This window comes from Orycteropus afer, unplaced genomic scaffold, assembly GCF_000298275.1.
Source record: "Orycteropus afer afer isolate SDZICR_OR568_19922 unplaced genomic scaffold, OryAfe1.0 scaffold00118, whole genome shotgun sequence".
Lineage (NCBI taxonomy): Eukaryota > Metazoa > Chordata > Mammalia > Tubulidentata > Orycteropodidae > Orycteropus > Orycteropus afer.
The window spans coordinates 3,692,486-3,703,642 of record NW_006921705.1 but is presented as its reverse complement, the minus strand read 5'-3'; the positions used below and the strand labels follow the sequence as shown (position 1 = coordinate 3,703,642).

Sequence of the window (11,157 nt, the reverse complement as noted above, 5' to 3'; positions counted from 1 at the left end):
GTCTGTGCAATCCTTCTGCCTAGTCCGCCATCTTGCCCCGCCTCAAGGAAAAAATTTTTGATGAGCCTCTTAGATAGACTTTATTTGTAGAATTAACTTTAGCGTAACAGACTATCTTTGTTGAGTTTTCTGAAATCAGTGGTACTCAGGCACTCTAACTTGTGTTTAGGAGCCTGGGGTCCTGTGAATTTAGTGTTCCAGTTTAAATTAGAAGTGAGTATTCTGGCTGAAGGCTATGCTGTATGGAACTAGCCAGATATTTACCAAGTGCAAAGAAGAAAGGTGGTTTCAGACCACAGGACTGCCTCCAAGCAAACTGCATAAAATACGAAGCAGAAGGTCTCAACAGATTGGCTATATGGTTTCATCAACTTTTTGTACTTTATTCAATTAGCAACTAATAAGCTGACTCCCGCTAATCTCTGTAGCTTTTACCTTTATTGGTGGCATCTGCTACCAATCAGTTGACATCCTCTTTCTGTCTCTTCTCACTCTGGCCCTTGGCTTTTCCTTTGAAGATTCAAGCATTCACATACCTCAAATCACTGCTGACACATTGAGGTCCCTATAAGTGCCTAAGAAAATGCCAGTCAGAAGTTGACTCTTCTGACAAGTCTAGCATGAGTAAAGCTTAACAATAATAAACTCATGGTTTAACTCTTCTCATAATAGGGTATGACTTTTCCAGTTTATGACCTATAAAGCACTAATTACTATGCTATTCATTTGTTTTATATTTAGGTGAATTGAAGCAGCTTATACTAGAAATAGTTTGGGCCAAAATAGACTTGAGCATGAACCCAGTATGCCCCTTTATAGCTTGGTGGCCTTGGGCAAGTTTCAGCCTTTCTAGTCAACCTTAGTTTGCTCTTTTGAAAAACTGGGATGATAATGGTATCTTAAAGGATTTCTGGGAAGAGTAGTGAGGAGATTCATTTACAGTATTATATTTTACACCTTTCCTGAACTCTATTAACATGAACTATTGTTGTTGATGATAAAGCCTTTGTAAAAAGTGTCTTTCTCCTACCATCAAGCATTGATTCTGGGACTAAATAAGATAGTATATGTGGAAGTACCCAGCACTTAAGTGTTTAATAAAGGCTATATCCCTTTTCTCTCTCACTACCCCTTGATGGTGTATTTATTTCCCTGCATAGATTCTTACCAATTTAAAATTCAGTATTATTAAAGAAATAGACAAATTAGGCAATTAAAACAAAATCTAATATCCTGGCAATAGTGAAAAAAATAAAACATCCAGGTGTAGGAATAACTGTAATGAATTGGCTATTATAGTAAAAATGGTCAATACACCTGGAATCATATAATTTGTTAATTGGAAGGAAACTAATGGTGTTACAAAGTCGAAGAAAATGGGGTGCAAAGAGATAGGCCTGATCTCAGGAGCTAATTGAACATAAGAACTAATTGGTGGTCAAGTTGATATTATCTTTGAGATAATATTAATCTAGTAGACTGTATGGAAAAGGCAAGGTTAACCCTTTTGTGACTTATGGGACATATAGTGCCCACCTGAATTTTCCACCTCTGGAGTGTAATGGAAGATTGTTATACCACTTTTAGCTGCTGCTTCCAGCTGGTAGGGGCCTTATAACTACGTGGATCTGAAGAAATAGGCCTCATTCCACCAACTCTAGTATGAAAGACCCCTCTGGACATGTGTGTCCAGTAATTGTATCAAAATTCATATTATCTGAATTTTTTTTTCAATTTCATTTAAAATGCCTTCCATTACTGAAAACACATGGTTTCAACAAAAATTCAAAGTAGAAAATAATTCAGTCTTTAAGGATTAAGAAAGCATCTTGAAAAAATGAAAACTGAAAATTCAAGGCTAATTCATCTCAACTTGACCATTTATATTTCCTGTGCAGTGGTAGCACATATAATTCTTTCCTTCCTTTTGTGTTCAATTAAGGGCACTTTTAGAGAGAAGAAACAGAGTAAATACTGCATGATTTTCATCGTAGCTTCCCTTGTTTTAACCTGTTAAGTTTGAAAGTATACAGAAGAACATGCTGGTGTGGAGCTAAGACCAGCTGTAATGTGGTTTTTTTGGTGATAAATCTTTATGGCTTGTTTCATTATTTCTTTGATTAAATTTAACCAACAAATATTCAATGAGCAGTTAGTATATGCCAGGCACAAAAAATCCATGATCTTGGGGAGCTTACAGACAAGTGGGAGAATACAAATACTAAACAAATAATAGAGAAAACATTTAGTACATTAACTGGTAATGAGAGCTAAACCCACCCCATTGCTATTGAGTCAGTTCTGATCATAGTGACCCAATAAGAAATAGTCATATTACCCTAGAGGGTTTCCAGGGCTGTAAATCTTTACAGAAGCTAACTGCTTTGTCTTTCTCCCACAGGGGAGCTGGTCAGTTTGAACTACAGACCTTTTGATTAGCAGCCTAATGCTTTAACCACTGCACCACCAGAGCTCCCTAATAAAAGCTAAACCCACTGTCATCACATCAATTCTGATTCATAGTGACCCCCATAGGGTTTTCAAGGCTGTAAATCTTTGCAGAAGTAGGTTGCCTCATCTTCTTCCCACAGAGCAGCTGGTGGGTTTGAACCACCAACCTTCTGGTTAGCAGCCAAATACCTTACTCCTTATGCCACCAGAGCTCCTTAATAAGACCTATGTTGTTGTTGTTATGTGCCGTTGAGTTGGACCTGACTCATAGCGACCCCTCCTTGGGTTTCCGAGGAAGTATCACTATGGAAGTAGATTGCCCTATTGTCCTTCAAAGGAGTGGCCGGTGGATTTGAACCTCCAACCTTCTGGTTAGCAGTCAAGTGCCTTAAGCACTACACTAATAAGAGAACTAAAGTGCTATAGAGAACTAGTGTGGGAGCTCTGGTGGCGTAGTGCCTAAGGCATTTGATTGCTAACCAGAAGTCTGGTGGTTCAAACCCACCAGCCACTCCTTGGGAGGAAGATTGGGCAATCTACTTCTGTAGTGATACTGCCTCGGAAACCCAAGGAGGGGTTGCTATGAGTCAGATCTGACTTGACGGCAGTGAGTTGAGTGAGCAGACTAGTGTGAGCAGAGACTAATTAGGAAACATTAGAACACAGACAATAAGGGATTGAGGGTTGAGCTCTGAGGTGATATGTGGGACACTGTGCAAATGGCCTGTGGCAGGAACTTGCTTGATATGCTGAACAAACAATAAACTGACCCATGCAACTGGAGCAGATGAGTGGGGAAAAGTGAATTCTAAAGGGTAGCAGGAATCTATATGATGCTAGATCTTTTTGATCTTTGCAATGGCTTTGTCTTTATTATGAATGAAATGGGAAACTATTGGAGGGGTCTAAGTAGAGCAATGCCACGATATGACTTTGTTTGAAAAGAAATACTAGTTCTATTCTATCTAAAAGAAATTGCTGAGTAGGGCAAAGGTATGAGCAGAGGCATCAATTGCCCATCTGCTGCCAAATTCTCATTTAAGATCACAACAACTTTGTGTGGTGTTATCATTAGAAGAAATGAGAGCTTGGAGAAATTAAGCTACTGGGCCACAACACTGACAGAGACTAAGTGGACTTAGGATTCCAGCCCAGACCCTAGTGATACTAAAGCCAGATTCTTAACTCCCACCCTCTGCACAAGTTTAAATTGTGTGTTACCACCACTATATCTTAGCGTCAGTTTTGTGAACTATGCAAGAGTCCTTGGGGATTTAACTAGAATTGACTTGGAGGAGGAAATATGATTTTATTTCTTCTTTTCTGACAAAGCTCATTTTGTATGTCATCTTTCCTATGTGTCCAGATTTCTTTTGGAAGTGAGTTTTCAAATTTTGTTATATTATGAACTGTGAATGAATTCATTTATGTTTCACTAATCTGATACCTTAAAGAGTTTCACAGGCAGAATAGAGGCCTTCGGCTATTAGAGACATTTTCAAGTATCTATTTTCCCCTCTAATCTGTCATCCAGATTCACAGATGCCGGCAGCAAACCATGGTCCATTTATTTGAAGTGTCCTCATGTTCCCTCCTGAGGAACTTCCTAAATTAATGTCCTCCCAGATTGAATTCAATTTGTATATGTGTGCATAAACAAGGCACTTAGGAACTTTGGGGACAACTATACTTCAGCTGGAAAACAGAAATACTTATCATGTTACTTCTCCATTGCTTTCATTAGTTCAGAATGATGTGAACTGTTCTATGTTGGTTTGAGGATCCTGCTGCCAAAGGGCACTCAGTGATACTCTCTTACATTGTTATTAAGTGATTAGCTCTATTATCTCTCTTCCTTTCCTTACAATTCAGTTAGTTGAAGTTTCTTGTAAGGAAGTAAAACAAGAAAACACCTGGTGTGAGAAATGGTATTTGTAGGGCCCTAACCCACTCAAGACCCGTTGGGAGGCATGTAGGTCTGCAATGAAGAATGGATGCATGGTGACTTCAGGCAGTAATTAGCTGGTGAGAAGTTGATTCCAACTCTTGGAAACCCTACGTGTGTCAGAGCAGAACTACACTCCAGGGGGGTTTTGATGGCTTATTTTTCAGAAGTAGATCATCAGAGCAATCTTTCAGTGAGGAGCCAAGTACGTTACCAGTTTGTACCACCTAGGGATTCCAAGCTCAGCTTAGGTCTCCCCAGTTACTATAACTGAAAAGTAAGTTTTGAGATCAGAGGAGAATAGTCATCCTATAGGTCTAGGAAGAAAAAAAAGGGGGTGGGGGTTCAAAAATCTCATGAAAAAAATCTTTATATATATATATACACACACACACACACACACACACACACACATATATATATATATATATATATATATATATATATATATATATTTAAACTGGAAGAAAGAGAAAGATTAGGAGGTAAAGAGAGCAGAAATAATGGTACATATTTCTGCTGTCTTGGAAGAGACAAAGACCTGTCACTGTACCTGATAATTCTTGAAAAGCCTATGAGTTAGGACCAGGAAATAGGAAGAAGATCCATATGATTTTACCTTTAGTGCACTCACCTGAAGAAAAATTAGAAAATAAATTAGCTTCTATTGCTAATTTTTTGATTGAAGGAAAAAAAGCAAAAAAATGAACTATAGAATATATTCACACACATTATATAAAATAAATAATACAGGGAGAATCAAGTACACTTTCCCTCTTCTTATCCAAGTAAACACAAGATTAATTTCAAATCCAGTTAGTTGAAATTCACCTGATCCAGTGGAAAGAAATTGAACTACATTTGTGAAGCCCAGAGTTCAAACCCAGCTCTAGCAAGGATTTACTATATGACTCAGGTGTAGTTGGGCATCATTTAAGTGTTCGACCCACTTGTATTTTGGGGAGAAGAATGCACTCTGTTATATTATCTATACAAGCTTTCCCTCATTTAATCCTTTCTGTCTTTCTTTAAGGTCCAATTGAAAAGTGAAGAATCTAAAACGTTTGCCATGAAGATCCTCAAGAAGCGCCATATTGTGGATACCAGACAGCAGGAGCACATCCGCTCAGAGAAGCAGATCATGCAGGGTGCTCATTCCGACTTCATCGTCAGGTAGGAGTTCTGATCCTGGGATGGGAGGCCTCAAGTGCCAAGCCAACCACAGAACCTCTGCCATGCGTGCTCACTGCTACATGCTTTATTAACACAAGGAAATTATTTTTCTTGATCTGATCTTAAGATAATTTTCTTTGATTGAGAAAACACTAAAGTTTTTATTCTATTTTCTCCCCCAAGAGAATCACGTTCTTTGTAAAGAATGTGTTTTTCTCAGAAGAGGTGTGAGAATTTCTAACATTCCATTTTTATCCTCTGTTACTTCAAATTACACATGAACCACGGGTACTTAAAACACAAAATATTAAAAAATCAAACTAACCTTTAATTATTTGAATATTTTTTGAAGATTTTAAAAACAAAAATGGCAGCCTATCTTTCTGCCTCTATATTTGGAAAGCACTGATAAGAGGATAATGGGGAGTTTTTTATATACAAGAGAAGCTTTTCTAACTACTTTGCTGGTGGTACTTGCTGAAAAGACACTGAACTTATGTCAGCAGCACCTAAATTCCACAGATGCCTGTATTTGCAAAGTAGAATCTACTTTCTATTTCTGTATACTGGCATGTTGATAATGACGAAATATCACTCAGGGGTTTATGCTTCAACAGCAGTAAAATTGGAATTGGAGGGATACCAAGAAGTCTTCTTTGTGTGTAATCACTCATTCTGGTTCCTTTTCCCCTGTCTGTGGAGTTAGATCTCTCTCCTTCTGATGAAATTTCAAGCTTGTGAATCGTGAATATGACAATAATGTGGGCACTCAAAACATTTATATGCTTCCAAAGACAGTAATGTTTATACCTATATTTTTCTTGTTTGTAACTTACAGACTATACAGAACATTCAAGGACAGCAAATATTTGTACATGTTGATGGAAGCTTGCCTAGGTGGGGAACTCTGGACCATTCTCAGGGATAGGTAGGAGACATAAGAAATTTCTTCCTGTTTCTAAAAATGTTGTTGGCTATGATGGTGTATAAAAAGAATCAGATATTACCATGTATAAAATTTTATGTTTACATTTACATATATTTATATTTCAAAATGCAAAGTAAATGTGGGATACAACACAGTCTACACATATAACATAACCATTATACAAAATGCAGTCTGCCACTAATGAGATAAACTTACTCTGCCATAAACTTGGCAAGGTTCTTGGCACAGGCCTTAGTCGAACATGGATATCAGATTAAGACAACTATCTACCTGGACTTCAATTCATTGCTTTAATGAAGAGAACTGAAGTTATTTTGGGCTTAGAGTTATACTGCAGATTAACTGTCACTTTATCTGTATTTGTCCCGCTCATTCTCCATAGATGGGCAGTCTGCCTTTCCTAACACTAAGATTTTTCCAAAGTAACTTTTCCCTCTATGTTTTCATTGCTATTTGGCTTCAAAATTATCAAAAGTTTCCAGTCATCCATTTCAGTCCTTTTCCTAAGGTTAGCCCTTTCTTTAAGGTCCAATTGAAAAGTGAAGAATCTAAAATGGGTGCTTGTGAGCACCCATCCAAGTTGCAACTATTGGTCTCTCCCCTCTGGAACAAAGAATAGGGAAGAAAATCAAAGATACTTAAGCTAACCTTAGGAACTGAACCCACTTATAAGCAGCATTTTATGGAAGTGGTCTGATTTTCATTTACCTCTTTTAGCCCTTTGTTGTTGTTGTTGTTATGTGCCGTGGAGTCGGACCCGACTCATAGCGACCCCTCCTTGGGTTTCCGAGGCAGGATCACTACGGAAGTAGATTGCCCCATCTTCCTTCCGAGGAGTGGCTGGCGGGTTTGAACCGCCAGCCTTCTGGTTATCAGTCAAGTGCATTAGGCACTTTGCTACCAGAGCTCCCTTTTAGCCCTTTAGGGCAAGTCTAAATTTGGTCTAGATAGTGTGTAGGAGCTCTGGTAGCATAGTGCCTAAGGCACTTGACTGCTAACCAGAAGGCTGGCGGTTCAAACCCACCAGCCACTCCTCGGAAGGAAGATTGGGCAATCCTACTTCCGTAGTGATACTGCCTCGAAAACCCAAGGAGGGGTCACTATGAGTCGGAGCCAACTCGATGGCAAAAAACAACAACAACAACAAGTGAGTGTGTGTTTGTTTTCATTATGGAAGATTCATTGTCTTAATTGTCCATCTCATGTGTGTATAACTGGAAAACAAAACAAAACCCACTGCCATCAGGCCTGTTCTGCCCAGTAGCACCCTATAGGATAAAGTAGAAGTGTCCCATAGGGTTTCCAAGGCTATAAATCTTTATGGAAGCAGACTGCCTCAGCTTTCTCCCACAGAGTGCATGGTGGTTTTGAACTGCTGACCTTTTAGTTAGCAGCTAAATGCTTTAACCACTCTGCCACCAGAGCTCTTTATGACTAGAAAACTTTCTTTGAAAAAATTTTATTCTACAAAATGTAGAATATTCATGCAGGATCCATGAATATAGTAGAACATGTGGGGCCAAAGATATGAAAACCTCTTAGCCATAACCAAACACCTTGAGGGAATGAGTTGCTGGACCTTGGGGTTCAAGACAGGGGACAGCAAGGTCAGTTGGCATAACATAGTCCACAAAGACAGTATTGTACACCCTACTTTGTTGAGTAGCAACTGGGGTCTAAAAAGCTTGTGAGCACCCATCCAAGTTGCAACTATTGGTCTCTCCCCTCTGGAACAAAGAATAGGGAAGAAAATCAAAGATATGAGAAACAACTAGTCCAAAGGACTAATGGACCATGTGAACCCAGCCTCCATGATCATTAGACCAGAAGAACGGTGCCCAGCTGTCACTGCTGACCTCTCTAAAATCGATCAGAATAGGAGGTCCTGGATAGAGGAGAGATATATGGAACAAAACTCAAACTCTTTTATATATATACATAGACCAGTCTTACTAGTCTGATAGAGTCTGGAGGAAGCCCCAAGATTATGGCCCTTAGACACCCTTCAGGCCTGGAACTGAAATCACCCTATGGCCCAACTTTCAGCCAAACCATAAACAGGTCTAAAGTAAACAGTAGTAGCACCAGGGAGGTACCACTTATTAGAAAAATCAACCATAAGAGATCAGAAAGGCAGCCTTTGCCCAGAGATAAAGCTCAGAAGACAGGAAGGGATAGGAAAGAAAGAAGAATGGAAACAGGAAATATAGGGAGGAAGTGGAAGGAGTGTTGTTAGGTTGTGGGAATTGCAATCATTGTCAGAAATCAAAATGTGTATGAATAGTTGAATGGAAAACCAATTTTTTCTGTAAACTTTCATCCAAATCACAATAAAAAGTTAAAAAAAGAAAATGTCAAAGGAGACCATTAATAGCCCTAAGTGTGTACATTAAACATACACACACACACACACTGAAACCACAATTTTATTTTCTTATCTGATCATTTCAAAAGTCATTTTTATTCATTTAAACATTCATCTACAGGCATCTCTATTTTCCTTATCTGTGCCAGCTTGCCCCTCAGAGTCTTCTTCATTGGGTAACATCTTTTTGAAATGTAGCTATAAATAATCTTGATATTCCCAGAGAACCAAGTTGTTTTTGAAAACGTGTTACTTTATAGATAGCTAGGAATGGCACAAGGGTTTTCTTTATATGTTAATGGTTTAAAATCTTATCCCTAATAGTGTTCTTACTGTATTTTCATATCTTTTTACAACATGCCCTTTCAGATATTTTATTCCCATTGTCTTGCTTGTATGTGTCCAATGAATTTCTTTTTACCATGTTGTGTTCTCTTATATTAATTTTTTGTTTAATTTTTAAAATTTAAGATAATTAAGAATACAAGGGAGTGCCTCATGTTGGCAATTTCTTTTAGTTAATATTTGAGCATAAATTACATTCCAAGGTTTGTGATAGAGGCTGAGAATATAGTGACAAACAAATAAATATAGTTTCACTCCCCAGAACTCACTGATTGTTGAACTAAATTATATATAGTAAAAAATCCAAAACCTGTGTAAGGTGGAAACTTGTCAGAGAAGGAAAACTCAAATATTTTTTATTACTAGATAGCAATAGGAAAGTGGTAAGACTGCACCCTGTTAAAGGCAGAACACTTGAGAGACCTGGAAAAACAAGGCAGACCATTTGAGTTTCTATTCTCACAGGTTTCAGTGTATTATGGTCTTTGAATCAATACCTGGTGTATTCTAATGGATTTAAACTCTATTATTTTTGGAACTGACAATTTATTCCATGATTTATTTGAAATCTCCTCCCTGTTGTTTTTCTAACTGAATAGAAGAAGATTTACATTTGGTAGTAAATATGAAAGCTGTAGTAAACCACAAAGCTATCCTCCATAGATTCTACATATTTCATTTAACTTCTTTAATCAGAACAACAACAATAATAATAACAGTAATAATAATGATGATAAAAGTCAACCTAACATCTGCTCCTGAGGAGTCATATGTTCACAGGAATCAATTTTCAACTTATCTTTTTAAAGAAATAGCTCATTTATTCAGTTATTCATCTTTTCCCCACTGCATTTGTGTTTACATTTTGTTTATTCATAAATGCTGCTCAAGCCTTCTAAGTAAAATGTATTTTGATCTTGTCAGGCCAGCAAAAGGATTGCTATTAATAAGAGGTTTACCTTGGGAGGAATGGATGGAGGGAAACTCTCAAGAGATTTTGATCTCTTTACCTCTACCAGGCTACTTTGTGATGCTTTCCTTTTTCCTCTCTCTTATATTCTTGAGAGAGTCTTGGTGTCACAGTGGTTAGGTGCTCAACTTCTAACTGAAAGGTTGGCAGTTCAAACCCACCAGCCATTCTGTGGGAAAAAGATGTGGCAATCTGCTTCTGTAAAGATTTACAACCTTGGAAACCCCATGAGGCAGTTCTGTTCTGTCCAGTAGGGTTGCCATGAGTCACAATCGACTAAACAGCAGTCAGTTGGGTTTTTGTCATCCTCAAGCTTGAGGTACATAGTTGCTCAATTGCTCCATGCCCATAAAGAGACATGACCTGAGCAATAGAGGCTACCTGGTGGCTCAGTGGGTAAGGCATTTGGTTGCTAACCAGAGTCTGGCAGTTCAAACTTACCAGTTTCTCTGTGGGAGCACTATTGGCAGTCTACTCCTATAAAGATTTACAGACATGGAAACCCTGTGGGAGGTCTCTGTGATGGCAGTGGGTTAGACCTTTCCTAAAGATCCAAAAGTACTGAAGTCTCACAATAAGAGCAATGTAACTATTATATATATAATTGCTTCATAATCATTGTCCCTTGCCAGCTTTTTTTCTTATGTGTGTAGCCTTACTGCTTCTCCTCTTTTTTGTTTTTATTTTTTCTATTCAAGAAAGGGTTTGTGGGGAAAGTATTGCTTTAGAGACTGAGGCTCCAATTAATGTTGCCACTGATTAGCTTTCTCTGTTTAAATTTGGAGAGAGAATCTTTTATTTTTTATTTTTTTTCAATTGTGATTTTGGGGGAAAACTTACAGAGCAAATTTACTTTCCTTACAGCAGTTCACATACATTTTGTTATGACATTGACTATGATTAACCCCATGCATCAGCTCCCCTTCCACTTCCTCCTGAGTTATCTCTTCCCAGTGTCC

General features: G+C 38.1%; 1 protein-coding gene across 1 annotated transcript in view; it reads left to right on the top strand.

The window, feature by feature from the left end:
* The window catches only part of PRKG1 (protein kinase cGMP-dependent 1), a 1,628,352-nt gene that overhangs the window by 1,586,867 nt on the left and 30,328 nt on the right, over nucleotides 1-11,157 (top strand). Inside the window, exons 11-12 of the mRNA XM_007944042.1 lie at nucleotides 5,430-5,569; nucleotides 6,408-6,497. Of these exons, the coding sequence (XP_007942233.1) occupies nucleotides 5,430-5,569; nucleotides 6,408-6,497 (230 nt within the window). The remainder of the gene's footprint in view (nucleotides 1-5,429; nucleotides 5,570-6,407; nucleotides 6,498-11,157) is intronic.